The sequence below is a fragment of the Ctenocephalides felis genome, unplaced genomic scaffold, assembly GCF_003426905.1.
Source record: "Ctenocephalides felis isolate EL2017-DRISC unplaced genomic scaffold, ASM342690v1 CF-g0.4_SCAFFOLD_00845, whole genome shotgun sequence".
Lineage (NCBI taxonomy): Eukaryota > Metazoa > Arthropoda > Insecta > Siphonaptera > Pulicidae > Ctenocephalides > Ctenocephalides felis.
Window position 1 is genome coordinate 94,814,755 of NW_020536999.1, and position 17,895 is coordinate 94,832,649.

The window sequence follows — 17,895 nt, forward strand, 5'->3', positions numbered from 1 at the left end:
GCCAATGTCAACGCCGCTGATAAACACCAATTGGCCTCCATTGCACGTTGCATCTGAAAATGGCCCACTTGGAATATAGGTTCAGTTTCTCATTAGTGAAGGCGCCAATGTCAATGCTGTTGAAGAGGGAAAATTGGACTCCTTTGCACATCGCATCCGGAGAAGGTCACTTGGAGGTAGTGCAGTTTTCTGATTAGCAAAGGCGCTGATATTAACAGTGCTGATTGGTTGAAATGGGACACCATTGTACAAAGCAGTTCAAAATGATCACTCTGATTTAGCCCAAAAATTAATTAAGGACGCCAATGTCTATGCTGTTAATGAAACAAACCGGACTCAACTCTACATTGCATCTCAAAATGGTCCACTTGGAGGTAGTGCAGTTTTTGATTAGTCAAGGCGCAAATGTCAATGCTGTTGAAGAGCAAAATTGGACTCCATTACACATCGCATCTCGAAATGGTCACTTGGAGGTAGTGCAGTTTCTGATTAGTAAAGGCGCAAAAGTCAATGCCGTTGATAAAATAATTGTCTCCATTGCACATTGCATTTGAAAAAGGTCACTTGAAGGTAGCGCAGTTTCTGATTAGTAAAGGCGCAAATGTCAATGCCGTTACTATTATAAATTGGACTCCATTGCACATCGCATCTGAACATGGCCACTTGGAGTTAGTGCAGTTTTTGATAAGTAAAGGCGCCCAATATCAATGCCGTTGAAAATATAATTGGACTCCATTGCACATTCGCATCTGAAAATGGCCACTTGAGGTAGTCGCAGTTTTTGATTAGTAAAGGCGCAAATGTCAATGCTGTTGGAGCGGTAAATTTGACTCCATTGCACGTCGCATCTGAAAATGGTCACTTGGAGGTAGTGCAGTTTCTGATTAGTAAAGGCGCAAAAGTCAATGCCGTTGATAAAAGAAATTTGTCTCCATTGCACATTGCATGTGAAAAAGGTCACTTGAAGGTAGCGCAGTTTCTGATTAGTAAAGGCGCAAATGTCAATGCCGTTACTATTATAAATTGGACTCCATTGCACATCGCATCTGAAAATGGCCACTTGGAGTTAGTTCAGTTTTGATAAGTAAAGGCGCCAATATCAATGCCGTTAAAATATAAATTGGACTCCATTGCACATCGCATCTGAAAATGGCCACTTAGAGGTAGTGCAGTTTTTGATTAGTAAAGGCGCAATGTCAATGCTGTTGGAGCGGTAAATTTGACTCCATTGCACGTCGCATCTGAAAATGGTCACTTGGAGGTAGTGCAGTTTCTGATTAGTAAGGCGCCAATGTCAATGACGCTAATGATACAAATTGGACTCCCTTGCACATCGCATCCGAGAAGGTCACTCGGAAGTAGTAAAGTTTTTGATTAGTAGAGGCGCCAATGATAATGCTGTTAATGATGGATATGAGACTCCGTTGCACATTGCATCTCGAAATGGTCACTTGGAGGTAGTGCAGTTTCTGATTAGTAAAGGCGCCAATGTCAATGCCGCTAATGATACAAATTGGACTCCCTTGCACATCGCATCCGCAGAAGGTCACTCGGAAGTAGTAAAGTTTTTGATTAGTAAAGGCGCCAATGATAATGCTGTTAATGATGGATATGAGACTCCGTTGCACATTGCATCTCGAAATGGTCACTTGGAGGTAGTACAGTTTCTGATTAGTGAAGGCGCCAATATTAATGCCGCTAATGACCTAAATAACACTCCATTGCACATTGCAACTCAATATGGTCACTTAGAGGCAGTGCAGATTCTGATTAGTGAAGGCGCCAATATTAATGCTGCTAATATCTTATATTTGACTCCATTGCACGTTGCTGCTCAATGTTGTTACTTAGAGATAGTGCAGCTTCTGATTAGTAAAGGCGCCAATGATAATGCTGTTGAACACAAAATTACACCATTGCACTTCGCATCTGAAACTGGCTACTTGGAGGTTGTGCAGCTTCTAATTAGTGAAGGCGCCAATGTCAATGCTGTGAATGGGCAAATTTTACTCCGTTGCACGTTGCATCTGAACATGGCCACTTGAAGGTAGTGCAGTTTTTGATTAGTAAAGGCGCCGATGTCAATGCCTCTAGTAACGAAAATTGGACTCCATTGCACATCGCATCCGGACAAGGCCACTCGAAAGTAGTAAAATTTTTGATTAGTAAAGGCGCAAATGTCAATGCCGTTGCAGAAAAAATTTGACTCCAATGCACATCGCATCTCAATATGGCCGCTTAGAGGTCGTGCAGTCTTTGATTAGTCGAGGCGCCAAAGTAAATATTGGCAATATTCATAATTGGACACCACTGCACTGTGCAACCTATAATGGCCACAAAAATGTCGTCCAACTATTGATAAACAAAGGCGCAAATCCTGATGTAGCAAATACCGATAACAAGACGCCGATGGACCTTGCTGTTGAGAAAGAATATAAAGAAATTGTTGAACTACTGCAAACTCAAACAACCAAATAATATTTAGAAATAAAGTTTTTTTATGTATTGTATCTTAAATGTATTCTAAAATAAAATAATTTAACAGAACCATTTACATTCTATTTGTAAAATTAATGAATGTTTGCAGACGTTTCAGACTAACATTCTTTTGTGTCTACACTTGTTTGCAGAGGTAGAATATCCATATTTTTATAACATTCTTTTGTGTCTACACTTGTTTGCAGAGATAGAATATTCATATTTTTATAATCATTCATGCAAAAATACATTCAGTAATTAACACTTGAATTAGTGATAAGTTTCTTTATGAATAATAGCATCCAATCGAATTCAGAGTGATCTAGATGATAGACAAATAGACTTCTCAACATTTAAGCCAATATTATTGTAGTTAATCTTTAGTATACAATTCTCTTGTAAACAATTGTAAAAACTAAAACAGAAATATATTTTTATAAATGGAATCAGTTGTTCACATTTTATTTCATTACACAGTTTAAATAAATAAAATAAATGATAACAAAATAAACATCTACTTATTTTCTGAAAAAGATCCTTTCACTATATGTACTCAATCCCTATTCATTTCCAAAGTATACATTCAACTTCATCCCTAATGGAATTATTTCCCAGCTACTTTTTAATAAAGACAATGTTGCCAAATCAACTGTCAACAATCCTTGATGCATTATCTTCAAGAAATTGAAGTAAAACTTCTTCTGAGACGTAAAAATTAAACACTAATGGATATAAATGACAAAGATTGCTTCGAGAGTTTTCTTTGCAGGAGCAAAAAATAGATATATCACTTAAAGTCATTTAATTTCAGAGAAGTATCTGTTCAGACGGATATAAATGATAGAATAATATATATATATATATATATATATATATATATACATATTCTTAAAATGTTTTTTTACATCCAAAAATATAAAAAAATCCTGTCACACTAAACAGTGACATATCTAAGCACTAGATTTTATTATACTATAGATTAGTAAAAAATTTCATTAATAAAAATTTAATTTTGAATTTTGATTTAAAAGTTATTTTATACATATAAATTTCTTGAAATCTTCCATAGATACTAAATAACTAGGTTGCGATTTGATTGAAAAATATTTCTGAGAAAAATTTATCTGTCCAAGACAATATCAGATAATTTTGTAATATCATTAAGATGCAGATATTTGATTAGCTGCAATAATTTTAAAGGATGTGCCCAATTTTGTTTTCGTTGAAGTTTACAAATTAAAATTGAAAATAAAAGAAAATGTATATAATGTTTTGAGACGAACTTAATTAAAGTTGGTTTTTCTCTAATGCAAGTGTAAAATATAAATGTATTTAATTATATCATTATAGAGAAATGAAGATTTAATTTTGCTTTAAAATTCAGCTAAAGAATTCATTTAATTGAAAATATGAATAAATGTCCATTTCCTTCGAGCAGCAGTTTCATGATGTCAAAGTCAATAGCACTTTTGACAAAAAGATTTGCATCAAATTACATTCTAGAATAATAAAGAGTAAGTACATTTAATAATAAATGCAAAAATTTTGCAAATCAAAAGTTTTTGTTTCAATAAAATCCTACGAGTAGTTTTCAGTTTATCGACATTTCAATTTTCACAACAATGCCTTGTCTGGTTGAAGAAAGACGTCATCATAGTCTTTTAGGACTTGGTTAAATATTTTCAGTCTCAATGTTTGACAAAAACAAATTTCCTCTATCACTAGCGATTATGCTATCGCCGTATGTTGGCAAGCACTGCTTTGATTATTTTTTCTGGCGATTGTATGATAATTTGCAACTGATATAATAAATTGGTATAATTGGTATAATAAATTACACTTGCTATATCGTTCCATCTTAAATCGAGAAGATCCCCGTAAGAAAACAAAGTAATTTCAATTGTTTTCGTCCACGATGGAAAATGTTGTGCCAACCTCAAATGCAGAAGTGCAATACAAAGAAATCTTCCATTCTACCAGAGATAATCAGTATCTAAAAGTCTCAAGTCTGCTCGAATCCTGCAACAATCAATCCACAAACATTACAGGCAAATTCAATAAAAACAAAACACTCCTGCCTTCTGTAGACGAGGAAGAATTAGTGCAGGAACTGCTAATGGAAAATTAGGAAAGAAACATAAATGCATGTAATTTTGGAACCAACAAAAAAGAAGTGAATAGTGATGTGACCAATAAGGAGTCTAAAACATTTTTAGAAATAATCAGAAGAATAATGATCCAGTCAAGAATTCTCAGAAGCAAATATAAGGGTAAGAACAGTGCAGATAAATTTAACCAACCGGGATCATCGCATCAAGTTACAGGTAGATTATATTTGTTTCTATTTGGCTATTATGACTATTTACATCACTAAATTCTAGGTATAGTAATCTTCGTCAAAATCAAGTTGGTGCAGAGGAGTCAAATACCGCAGCAATAAATGTTGCCAGTTTGACTTGGTCGCCCTTGCACGACGCAGCATACAACGGGAAAACAGCAACAGTTACAAAGTTGCTAATTCTGGGTGCAAAGATAGATTCCGTAAGTAAAGACAAGTTGACACCACTCCATTTTGGGGCTATGAATGGATTTAAAGATGTGGTTCAGTTACTGGTCGATAGTGGAGCAAATATTGAAGCTATCAATAACAAAGGACAGACGCCCTTGTATATTGCAGCTAAACATGGCCAATTTGACGTAGTTCAAATTCTGATTGACAAAGGCGCCAATATAAATGCTCTTGCCAAAAGAAATTGTACATCTTTACACATAGCAGCTCTACATGGTTACTTAGATGTTATCCAACTTCTGAATACTGAAGGCGCTGATATTAATGCTGTTACTGAAGCAGGATTGACGACTTTACACATAGCAGCTGAAAATGGCCACATGAAAGTTGTCCAGTTCTTGATTAGTAAGGGCGCTAATGTCAATGGTGTTTCTGAAAAAAACTGGACTCCATTGCACCTTGCTGCAAATAAGGGCCACTTAGACGTAGTGCACATTTTAATCAGTGAAGGTGCTAAAGTCAATGGTGTTTTAGAAGATAATTGGACTCCTCTACATATTGCAGCTGAAAAAGGCCACTTGGATGTTGTCGAACTATTGGTTAACTATGGCGCCGATGTAAACGCTGTTGCTGACAATAATTGGACTCCATCACACTTGGCCGCAGAAAATAGCCACATCGAAGTAATCAAGTTTTTGATTTGTAATGGAGCGATGTTTTCAATGTTGCTAAAATAAATTAGAATCTATTACATTTGAATGCTGTCCAAAAGTTAATGACTAAAATAATACTATTGATATTTTCAATTGCAGTTTTACATGATCAGTTGTAAGTTGCACAGCTTCTGTTACTAATATAGGATCGCAAGCTCAATCAATCAATCAATCTCTGTGCAGCTGTAAATAATCACAAAAATATCATCCAGATATTGATGGACCTAGATAAAAACACTGATAAAATAAATATCGATGATAAAAAACCACTGGACCTCGCCGCCGAAGAAGAGATACACCTATTCGCTTGCCTATTTAAGTTATTCAAAAAGGAAACAACAAATTCAATTAATATTTAAATGATATTTAAATACAATGGTTTTAACCCGTTTTATATCAAAATTTGTATATAGAAAAATGAATAAAACAATTTAGTATATATTTTAAATAATAAAAAATCTTACAGGCCTAGTAAAGATGTTTCTAGTTTCAGTTCAATATCACCATGGCCACCACTGATAATTTGATTCTTTATATTGACTAGCACTGACTTGATTACTTTTATCAATCGATAATTTGCAATTTGTATGATAACGATAACGTTATTATATATATTCTTGAACTGTACTTTATATATTGTACAAAATCAAATAAACAATATTTGATAAATATAAAAAATAAGAGTTTGTTATGTAAATATAAAAATATTGTCAACCACAATGGGAAATAATCTGACAAGTACAGAAGTACAACAGGCAATCTTTCAGGCCATAAGAGACAACGATTTGACAGAAGTCCAAAGTCTGTTCTACTCCTGTGACATTCAACCAAAAAACATTACAGATAAAACCGATAAAAACAACACACTCCTACATTGTGCCGTGGAAGAAAATAGGTATGAAATAGTCCAGGAGCTATTATTGAAAACGTGGGAAATAAATATAAATGCACAGAATGACGATGGTGACACTGCCCTGCACCTTTGTGCCAAGAACAACTACGATCGACTTATACATTTGCTCCTGAAGAACGGAGCGGTCAGTGATGTTGTCAACAAGGAAGGTCTAACATTTCTGAATATTCTTAGGAGGCTGGTGATTCGAACAGGAATCTACAGAAGCAACCAGCAGGTTGAGATAATGCATCAAGTAGTTACAGGTAAGATATAAAAACTTTTTACTGTTTTAAAATTAAAAAGATCTTGCAGTTGATTCTGAAAATTATCTTATCGTAATTTTTGGCATAAATAAATTATTAAAAAATATTTTTAATAGTAATCGTTTCAACATGAAAATAAAAGAGATTTCGGTTAAAGGGCAAAGCGAGGAGCAGAAAATAACAAAAGTTGATCCAATGCATACAAAGGATAATAAGAAGCGAAGAGTATCTCCGCAAATATTGGACAGGAATGCTAAAATAAACAAAATTGCTAATAAGAATTGGTCGCTTTTGCACATCGCAGCATATAACGGAGAAATAGCAAGGGTTCGATACCTGTTAGGCCTTGGTGCCAAAATAGATGCCGAAAGTAAGGACAAGTTGACGCCACTCCATTGCGCGACCAAAATGGATTTCAAAATGTAGTTCAGATGTTAATCGACAGGGGAGCGAACATTGAAGCTGCCAGTAATAAATACCTAACTGCTTTACACGTCGCAACTAATAAAGGTCACTTGGATGTACTCGAAGTATTAATTAGTAAGGGCGCCAATATTAATGCTGGTTCTATAGGACAAATCACTTCATTGCATATTGCTTCTATAAATGGAAACTTGGATGTAGTAGAATTTTTGATTAGTAAAGGCGCCGATCTTAATGCTGTTACTAAAATATTTCCTCTCTCTTGCTTTTATACTTCCCAAAATGGTTACTTTGATATATTCAAATACTCGATGATGAAAGGTAGCAATACTATTAGTGAGCATGGGACTCCATTACACTATGCATCTCGACATGGTCATTTAGAGGTAGTGCAATGCCTGATTAATAAGGGTATAAATATTAATGCTGTTGATATAGAAAATTTGACTCCATTGCATTGGGCCTCTGAAAATGGTCAGTTGAAGGTTGTGCAGTATCTGATTAGTAAAGGCGCCAATGTCAATGCATATTGCAAAAGAATATACACTTCGTTATATATTGCAGCTCAACATGGTCACTTGGAGGTAGTGCAATTTCTAGTTAGTGAAGGCGCCAAAGTCAATTTTTTAACTAAAGAAAATTGGACTCCATTGCATATTGCATCTGAAAATGGTCACTTGGAGGTAGTGCAGTTTCTTATCAGTAAAGGCGCCAATGTTCATGCTGATAGTATTACAAATTCGACTCCATTGCACTTAGCTGCTGAAAAAGGTCACTTGGAGGTAGTGCAGTTTCTGACTAGTAATAGCGCCAATGTCAATGACACAACTAACACAAATTGGACACCACTGCACTTAGCTGCTGGAAAAGGTCACTTGGAGGTAGTGCAGTTTCTGGCTATTAATGGTGCCAATGTCAATGCCGTTACTGAAAATAGTTGGACTCCATTACATAGTGCATCTCAAAATGGTTGCTTAGAAGTAGTGCAGTTTCTGATTAGTAAAGCTGCTGATGTCAATGCTGTTGACAACAGAACTAGGAGTCCGTTATATATCGCAGCTCAAAATGGTTATTTGGAGGTGGTGCAATTTCTGATTAGTAAAGGCGCCAATGTCAATGCTGGAAGTAATACAAAATGGTCTCCATTGCACGGTGCATCTCAATACGGGCGCCTGGAAGTGGTGCAGTTTTTGCTTAGTAAAGGAGCCGATATCAATGCTAAAAGTTTTATAAATTGGACACCACTGCACTGTGCAGCCAATAATGACCGCAAAAATGTTGTCCAACTACTGATGGACAAAGGTGCAAAACTTCATGTCGAAAATAACTGTAACAAAACCGCGATGAACCTTGCATATAAAAAAGGACATATAGAAATCATTGAACTATTGAGTGCACAAAATAGAAAAAATTATATGAATGCAATTTTTGACTTAAATAAATGATTTTACATTCTGTAAATTAGTAAAAGTCTGCAGAACCAGAAATTAACTTGTATCTGCACTGTTTTCAAGAATAAAATTTTTGTATTTTAATATTTATTTATACAAAAATATGTTCAGAAATTAACATATGCATTAGTGATAAGTCTCCTTGCAATTATTTTTTTTCAGTAATAATATATATATACGTGTATATATATATATATATATATATATATATATAACTCAAAGTTAAGTTCTAATTTTCTAAATAGTTTTATATATTATATAATATAATAAAATACAATCTGCCATATGTGAAATTTATTATTAATCTTAAGAAATCCATTTTCTTTGATGATATAATTAAGTTTTGGAACTTTCAAAAGTTTTAAATGGAATTGACATATGAATGCTTCCAGTTACAATTTATATATATATATATATATATATATATATATATATATATATACATTTATGTGGGACTATTGGAAAGTTTCTGTCTATTGAGTAAAATCACAAGTTTGTTGAATTAAAGTTTGAGAGTTCTAACACGACTTGACAAAGATGGATAAAAGATATATATATATATATATATATATATATATATATATAGATATATATATATATATATATATATATATATATAATATATATACAGAAGTGTTCTCCTAAGTTGCAACAACTTAAATACCAACTACTCCTGTTCTTCAATACATATGTGTATACACGTATACGTGTATATAAAAAATGCAAGAGCGTTTTTCGAACACAGTTTTTAATAATGAATTTTATTTATATCATGATATGATGTAAAGCAAAAATGTACAGAATTTTATAAGTTTTAATACGTCCAAAGATAGTATTGAGATATCATAATTAGTTTTTCAGTTATACGTTAACATTTGCAAAAAAGTCCCAGGACTAGTTTCTCTCTCTCACACAGAACGAACTAAAGACATTTTTTTACTTTCTGCTCTATAACTTAAAAAATACAAATAGTAGCTTAATACGACATTTAACTGAGTTAAAGCTTATAAAATTCTGCACAATTCTTTATAATGAAATTCTTTACCGTTATGATTGCAAGTATTTTAAAAATTTGTTGAAATTTAACAATGTGAAATTTAATAACAAAATATTTGTAGGTATTTCGAATGTAATTTCAGGTAATGAATTTTATTTCTGTACCAATATATATTTTATAAGACAAATATTTTAAGAGAAATGTTTCATTAGTAGCATTTCCAGGTTAGATTGCAGAAGTTGATATTTTGCAAAACGCTCGATCAAACAACAATGATAATTAATGATAATATTTATCATTATTAGCTTAAGCTTGCTTAATGAGCAAATAAACTAAAATACAAAGAACTGAATAAATACAGAAACTAAAATAAAGCAAACTAATTGCCGTGTATATTTTGAAACCTACTATCTTATATATAAAAATGGAGCTCTCAATCAAATGATCCGCCAAAACTCGAAAACGGCTAAACCGATTTGTCCAGTCTTAGTCTTGAAAAATTCGTGCCAATCCAGAGATTGTCGTAAAGGTGAGATACTATTTCAAAATCGCGTAGAAACTTTACATTTTTAATTTGAACATTTTTGTAGAAGCTTAATTTGAATAAAACAATGCACGGTGACTAATACGTCAAATGTCAAACGTTTTTGACAGATGATGTTCAATTACGTTTAATAGGACGTTTTACGTGAATATTATTTAATTATGATTAAATTGTAGTAAGTAGTTTTGTTTGTAGTTTTATTTATACACAAAAACGTATTCAACGGGCCGTAAGTGTAACTAGAAACTCAAAACAACAACTTTTTTGAAATGTTAATATGAAAATATACTTTTTGGCATATTTTCCTCAAACACGGTGCTCGGAAAGATCTCATATGTATAATTATATACTCATTGGTATTTATAACACATTTTCTAGGTTATATTATTTTATATTTATGTTACTTAAATTCAGAACCTAAACTTGGTATCGATCAAAGATACATTTGGGGAATAACATTTTCCCAGTTATAATTTCCCAGAATTTATCGAAGAATAGATAGTATTATATAAAGGTCTGGGGTTAAAAAAGTCCACCATCAATGTGTCAAAAACCAGTACAGTTAAGCATTGTTTAACAACAATATTTGAAAGTAGAGGGAAAAAATATATAACCAGCTATAACTTTGATTTTTTGCCATCGGGAGATAAACGGTAATATTTGAAAATCCATAATAAAAGTATTTTCTTCCGTTGGTAGTTTTTTAGCATTAGTTAAAAGTGTAATTATTTTGTAAAATACTTTTAAAATTAAAATAAGACATTGAACTTGCTTTCCATCTGGCCGTTCCAAGTTACTCCGCCTATAGGGTAAAAAGGTCTAGATGACAAATTTATGAAAGACAGCTAAAAAATCACATTTTTACAATGATGAGTAACTTGCAATTTTACTGAACGTAGTCAGATAATTGTTCGTTTGATATGTATTATTTGTTGTGATATAATTGTTATGGTTTTCACAATATAGTTTATATTGGCTCAAAGTCAAATTAGACCTTTGTGCCTTGCCCTGCTCTACATACATACTTTTTATTAAATTTACTTTAATTCGTCGAATGTTACTTGAAACTTCTTAAAAAGCAGGTCAAAGAAGAAATACTTAATTCATTTTCTATCTCTCCTTGCAAAAATTTGAAAATTGTGTATTTTGTCAGTAGTATTATTTACACTTATACACAAAATCCAGAATCCAAAAAGAATCTGAAAAACTTGGAACATAATCAATAAGTTGAAAGACCAAAAAAGCCTTGGATAGATTATACTATGTTTTCTATAGAAAGTGTATAAATCTTCCAGTTTGATTGTATTGACAAAATATAGACAAACGAATTGGGTTTATTGTTTCTATAATACCTCATTGTATATAGCATTCAAACAACACATACTTATGCACTTAAAGTGTAAATATTTTTGATTCTCTAGAAATTGTTTAGAATATATCTTACTTAGCAAAACAGCGTTTGCCGGGTCAGCTAGTTTATAGTAAAATCTAACGATTATTGTATATGATATTCGCACATTTAAAAATATTTTTTGTTTCATTCAAGACTATCGACTAGATTAATATTCATCAATGTTTAAATTTTTAATATCAAATATTAAATTCATATAATTGCGACGTCTGAAAAGCACGTTATCACCTGATCACTAATTAATTTAGAAGGCACTGATTAGATTGTTTTGTCAATCTTACTACTGATATCATAACAATAATTTTATTAGATAGACAATGGAATTATACTTATCACATTGTGTAATGCCAAATGGATAACATTAGTTGGTTAATTAAAACTCTTGCTACTAGTTTTTAATTTTAATAAATTTTTAGTCAACAATGGCAAATAATCATCCAACGTCTACTGCAAAAGTGCAACGCGGAGTTATCTTCCAGGCCATCAGAGACCACGATTTATCAAAGGTCCAAAGTATGCTCAACTCTTGCTGCATAGAACCCAAGAACATTAGAGACAGTGCCAAAAAGAACAATACTCTACTTCATTGCGCCGTGGAAGAAACCTCAGAAAAAATAGTTCAGGAATTGCTACTGAAAAAGTGGAAAATTAAATTAAATGAGCAGAATGACGATGGTGACACTGCTCTGCACATTTGCGCCAAAAAGAACTCTGATCGACTAATACATTTGCTCCTGAAAAAAAGAGCATTCAGCGATATTGTCAACAAGAAGGGCATGACATTTCTAGATATTGTCAAAAGATCGGAGGATCAAACGGAAATCCACAAATCCATCCCCCATGTTGTGAAGGCCTTTGATAAATCTAACCAACCGGGACCATCTGGTGGAGTTACAGGTGAAATTCGTCGTTAGCATTTTCAATATCAAAATATAATTTATTTCTGTTTTTAGGTAAAACGCAGGAAATAACAACATGTGATCAAAAGGAAATTGCTAAGGATACTAATGTAAACAGTAGCGAAGCAGCAAAATGGACTCAATTGCATGATGACGCTGAAAAAGGCGAATTGCAAGGGGTGAAGTATCTGATTAGAAGAAGTGGCTTCGACGTCAATGTCGCTATTGAAGACAAAAGGACACCATTGCATATCGCATCTCAAAATGGCCACTTAAAAGTAGTCCAGTATCTAATTAGTAAAGGTGCCAATGTTAATGCTGCTAACGCAAAGAAGGAGACTCCATTGCGCAACGCAGCTGAAAATGGTCACTTGCATATAGTGCAATTTCTGATTAGTCAAGGTGCTGAAACAAATGCCTATGACAAGAAAATGTGGACTCCACTGCACAAGGCATCTCAAAAAGGTCACTTGTCAGTTGTGCAATATCTAATTAGTAAAGGCGCCGATGTCAATGCTTTTACTATAACATCTGATTTTCCATTGCATCTTGCAGTAGAGAATGATCACTTAGATATTGTTCAGTTCCTAATTAGTAATGGCGCCAAAATCATAGGTAATAATCAATGTTGGACTCCACTGCACTTAGCGGCCGATAAAGGCTACTTGAATGTTGTCAACTATTTGATAGCAAAAGGCGCCAGAGTTGATGCTCGAACTAGAACAATTGGTACTGCGTTGCACATAGCAGCAGCAAAAGGCCACTTCGATATTGTTCAGTGTCTGATTAGTAATGGTGCCAATGTAAATGATGCTGCTGACCAAAAATGGACAGCATTGCACTTATCAGCCGAAAAGGGTTACTTGAAGATTGTCCAGCTTTTGATCGCAAAAGGTGCAGATGTCAACGCCATCACTGATAATGAGACAGAATGCATGCCGTTGCATTTAGCAGCAGAAAATGGTCACTTGAATGTTGTGCAGTGTTTATTTGCTCATGGCGCCAAAGTCAATGATGGTTTCAAGAGCTGGTCGACTCCACTGCAATTAGCAACTACTAACGGTCACATCGCTGTAGTAAAGTTTCTCATAAGTAAAGGCGCCAATGTTAATGATAGTTGTATTTTGAAGAATACGCCATTACACTGTGCAGCAGGAAATGGTCACTTGGAAATAGTACAGTATCTTATCATTAGTGGCGCACGTGTTAATGATGCTTCTGTATATCTTTTTACACCATTGCATATGGCAGCAATGCATGGCTACAAAAATATCGTCCAAGTATTAGTGGACAACGGTGCAAATATTGTTGCGGTGGATAACTTTTATAGGACACCCGTACGCATTGCTGATGAATTCGGCTACACAGAAATCGTTGAAATATTGGGAAAAACTAATCATTGGCATAAAATTTAGAAAAAGCTAATTTAAGCAGTTTTGTTTCACAGAGAGAATTAAAAGAATTGGATAAAACAATTTAGTTTCCACAAACTAAAAAGTGCAAATTCACGCCTGCACCATTTCTAGCAATATTAAATTAATATTTTAATAATAATTTATACAAAAGTGAATTATTATTAAAATATCAATTTAATATTGCAACAGATCAATTTATTGGAGTGAATAAGATAAATGAAAAAAAAAATTATAAATTAATAATGATGTTTATATAAGATTGTGTAAAATATATTATAAGAGTTGGTGTTTTTGTATTATCAAAAATTAAATGTAATTTAAATAAAATATTAAAGGATGTGTAGTATATAAGTAACTGTTTTTGACAATACACTGAAGATGAGGCATACCATGGTCTCGAAACGTCTGTAATTACCAAATAAAGTGTGTATTAGAAATCTTAATGTTGTATTAATATTCGTTCCATTCATATCACAAAATTCTGATATATATATATATATATATATAATATATATATATACATTTAAATACTTCCATTTAAATTCAAAACCTTTTAATCCTGACTTTTGTCTTTTATAGGTTAAGCCAGTCATAAATGGCGGATTATATACACATATATACTTATACACACACACTCATATATATATATATATATATATACATGTATATATGTATAATTCCCCAATTAAAGCCCGCCAGGAACATTTCAAGTTAATCCAGACAGTTTTACAAGCAGTCACAAAGCATAATCCACACTCTCTCGTTTAAGTTTTCAACAATTTAGTAAAATTTCAAATTGTAATTGTAACATTTGATTTGAACAAATTATGAGTAAGAGTCCCTAAATCGGTTCGGTATACTCTAAAATATTAAAACCGATGATGAAACATGAGTTTTTGTATTGCATAGGTGTTTACAGTATGTTTGAATGAGTATAATGAGTATAATTGTATATCAAATTGTATATTTGATTTTTTAAAAAATGTCTTTCTCCATTACATCTTCAACCAGTCTACGAATAACACACTATCCATTTGTGATTTTTTCAAATCAGTATTTTGTGAAAATATTGTGTAATTTCAAGTTAATGTTTATAATACATAGTGTAGTGCATTACCATATCCTAATACCATGGATTATTAAAATTTTCCAATTTAACACTAAGATCAATTAATTGTAAGTACTATTTACTATTTTATTTTTTCTTTTCACTCCAATTCAATTGTTTTAGTTTTTAATTTTATTTTTAGTTTCCACTGAATGAAGGCTAGGATTATAGCCGAAACGTATGGATTTAAAATAAATTTTTGAAAGAAATTCAGGTTTTTTATTGATGTTATGCCCGATTATCAGACTTTGTTAATATATATATATATATATATATATATATATATATATAAGCCCTAAATACACTTAGGTATGTATAAATTCCATCTAAAATGGAATCTGATAACAACTTGATAGATTTCTGTCCTTAAGGTGTCCGAATCATCTGTTACTTACACACTCACTTGCCAATGAATAAAACTGTATATATAAATGTATATATATACATGCATATGTATACAAATGTACATCTGTGTATGTATAAGACGAAATCTAAGATTATCTTAGGAGAGACACGCCGAATTCAATTTGATATAGAAGGTGAGATGTGTCAAAGATTTCCCTATATTAATGTCATGATATTCAGACAGTTAGTTTCCCTCTAAGGGGGCCCCTTCCGATCGAAGGGGGTCCCAGGACTGCATCGTGAAGGCTTTTGGACACGAGTTCTCAAAATATGAGTATCCAATAATATATAAGTAAGAAGGATAATTTTTAAATTACACTGATAATGAGACAAACCTAGACTTCTAGGGCAATTAGCGCAAAAAAGTGTGACAATATTTTGTAGTTCACATAAAAGATATATAAACATACTATATATGTATACATCTATGATTTTTTTTCATGAAGCAAGTAGATAATGATGAAATCTGGCTTAGGGCCTGCCTAAGTGCAAATATGTATATATATACTAGCAAACCTGACGAACTCCGTTTCGCCACCAGATGGTTTCGTGAGAAAGATGAAGAGATTTTTTGTTTGTTTTATATTTGAAAAGGAAAAATTTGATTTTATTACGCAACAGTAATGAATTTATTTCGATTACAAAAATGAAGTGTTTTTTAGTTGAACTTCTCTAAGTAAATAAAAGTGAATCCGCAAATTATCCGTTTCATTAAAGTGCTCTTTGGTAAACCACATTTTTTATTTTTTGGTCTGACGTTAACACAAACAAAGCGGATGGTTTTCCAACTCGTGAACAGGCAACGTATAACTGCCCATGTGGAAAACAATGATTTTCAAAATAATCTATTTGAAATTTATCCCGCAAACACTAAGCGATTGGCCTTGCGACTTGTTATTGCGAACGCAAGGCGAACTGGAAATTGCAATCGTTTGAAGTTAAACGGAAGACCAGTCGGAATCATTGGTATGTCACCAAATCGCCAGCAATTTTTGATTGAATGGTGAAATTCAGTGCGTGTACATCATTATTCTTTGCGGCAAAATTGCTCGTTGACTTAACCAAGCATATTTCTAATAATTCTTACTAATGTCATTACTCGAATTTTTAATTGCGGTGCGTGATGTTCCAGCATTTTGCATTAAGGCACGATGCCATGCACCACTAATTTTCTTAGCTATAAACCTTGCGGATCCCGAAACCTTTAGAACGAATGCAAAATTGTCGGTTCGTGCGTTCTGGAGTTAAATCGCCAGGAAGGAAAACCCGACTTATTTTTATATAATATGTAGATAAGATTATTTGCTTAGGTATGTGGCAAGTTTGTGCAAGTATGTGCAAATGTGTATAAATGTGTGAAAGTTATTTAAATATGTAAAATTGTATGTAAATGTGTGCAAGTATGTAGAAATGTGTATAAATTTCTTTGCAAGTATACACAAAACATTTAAACATATTTAAGCATATTCCAAAATAAATAAATCAAATATATTCACATATTGGTAATGTATCCACCACGTAAAAACTAACAAAAACTTCCAGTCCAGTATATTCTCCCCAACCACAACCTTAAATTTTCATCCACCATTTCACCAAAGTCACCAAAATTTAGCACCATGGCCAAAACTCTCATGACGTCATACATCATACATCGAAGGTGCACCTCATCGCCCTCCTCACGGAGCAGCGGACTGTCGTATTATTCTCGCACTTGTGCTACAACACTTTTGGGATTCGAATCCCATTATCTCGGAGATATCTCGAGAGATTCTCACCTATCTATCGACAGAAAGGTACGGGATCGAGCGGCGAGGAAGGGTAAGGGAACTAGCCCATCGTACGGTTTTATATAGAGAAATCTATTGACTTATTGTATGGTGTATTTATTTATTGTAAGTCTTATAACTTTTGAACCGTGGTACGAATGATGCCTTAGGTTGAATTAAATTATCTACAATATTGTCTTGTGTCACAATGCCCTAGAGCAACTCGGTATACTTCAAAATCAAATTGAAAACGTATACTAGTATTGAGAGCAGAACCTGCCACCCATCAACCACGCATCTCAGAAACTATTGAATGTTCCAACTTTAAATTTTAGTCACAATCTTTGTAAGGTACAGTGAAAATGTACCTTGGTAAAGTATAGTAACAATGTATGGCAAGTTTCATCAAAATTATGCATTTTTAAAAACGTACAATCTGTTTCAATACTAGTATTGAAAGCGGAACCAGCCACCCATCAACTTCGCATATCTCAAAAACTATTGAACCAGCTTTAAATTTTGGTCACAATCTTGGTAAAGTATAGTAACAATGTATGTCAAGATTCATCAAAATCGAATTATGCATTTTTGAGAACATGCCATCTTTTTAAATACTAG

General features: G+C 33.0%; 6 protein-coding genes across 6 annotated transcripts in view; 5 read left to right on the top strand and 1 right to left on the bottom strand.

Moving 5' to 3' along the window:
* Positions 1-17,895, bottom strand: part of LOC113363123 (ras-related protein Rab-37-like) — a 249,991-nt gene that overhangs the window by 159,013 nt on the left and 73,083 nt on the right. The window lies entirely within an intron of this gene.
* Positions 60-2,206, top strand: LOC113363130 (ankyrin-3-like). Its single transcript, XM_026605612.1, has 4 exons — positions 60-176; positions 773-1,065; positions 1,382-1,754; positions 2,048-2,206. The coding sequence occupies exons 1-4, from the start codon at positions 60-62 to the stop codon at positions 2,204-2,206; spliced, it is 942 nt and encodes a 313-aa protein (XP_026461397.1).
* LOC113363131 (ankyrin repeat and protein kinase domain-containing protein 1-like) lies at positions 4,394-5,724 on the top strand. Its single transcript, XM_026605614.1, has 2 exons — positions 4,394-4,581; positions 4,860-5,724. Exons 1-2 carry the CDS (start codon positions 4,394-4,396, stop codon positions 5,722-5,724), a joined length of 1,053 nt encoding a protein of 350 aa, XP_026461399.1.
* On the top strand, positions 6,420-7,284 carry LOC113363132 (ankyrin-1-like). The gene is made up of 2 exons (XM_026605615.1): positions 6,420-6,858; positions 7,016-7,284. The coding sequence occupies exons 1-2, from the start codon at positions 6,420-6,422 to the stop codon at positions 7,282-7,284; spliced, it is 708 nt and encodes a 235-aa protein (XP_026461400.1).
* Positions 7,290-8,726, top strand: LOC113363133 (putative ankyrin repeat protein RF_0381). Its single transcript, XM_026605616.1, has one exon. The coding sequence runs from the start codon at positions 7,290-7,292 to the stop codon at positions 8,724-8,726; it is 1,437 nt and encodes a 478-aa protein (XP_026461401.1).
* The window catches only part of LOC113363134 (ankyrin-1-like), a 7,725-nt gene continuing 1,936 nt past the window's right edge, over positions 12,107-17,895 (top strand). Inside the window, exons 1-2 of the mRNA XM_026605617.1 lie at positions 12,107-12,581; positions 12,638-13,956. Of these exons, the coding sequence (XP_026461402.1) occupies positions 12,107-12,581; positions 12,638-13,956 (1,794 nt within the window). The remainder of the gene's footprint in view (positions 12,582-12,637; positions 13,957-17,895) is intronic.

Excerpts from the sequence above, each read along its gene's own strand:
- LOC113363130 (XM_026605612.1), top strand. The coding sequence starts at position 60 with ATGGCCCACTTGGAATATAGGTTCAGTTTCTCATTAGTGAAGGCGCCA. Across the intron at positions 1,066-1,381 it reads TCTGAAAATGGCCACTTGGA|AGGCGCCAATGATAATGCTG; the intron begins GTTAGTTCAGTT and ends TTTGATTAGTAG. Across the intron at positions 1,755-2,047 it reads CTCAATATGGTCACTTAGAG|GTAGTGCAGTTTTTGATTAG; the intron begins GCAGTGCAGATT and ends GGCCACTTGAAG.
- LOC113363133 (XM_026605616.1), top strand. The coding sequence starts at position 7,290 with ATGTTAATCGACAGGGGAGCGAACATTGAAGCTGCCAGTAATAAATAC.
- LOC113363132 (XM_026605615.1), top strand. The coding sequence starts at position 6,420 with ATGGGAAATAATCTGACAAGTACAGAAGTACAACAGGCAATCTTTCAG. Across the intron at positions 6,859-7,015 it reads AATGCATCAAGTAGTTACAG|GGCAAAGCGAGGAGCAGAAA; the intron begins GTAAGATATAAA and ends TTTCGGTTAAAG.
- LOC113363131 (XM_026605614.1), top strand. The coding sequence starts at position 4,394 with ATGGAAAATGTTGTGCCAACCTCAAATGCAGAAGTGCAATACAAAGAA. Across the intron at positions 4,582-4,859 it reads GTAGACGAGGAAGAATTAGT|GTATAGTAATCTTCGTCAAA; the intron begins GCAGGAACTGCT and ends ACTAAATTCTAG.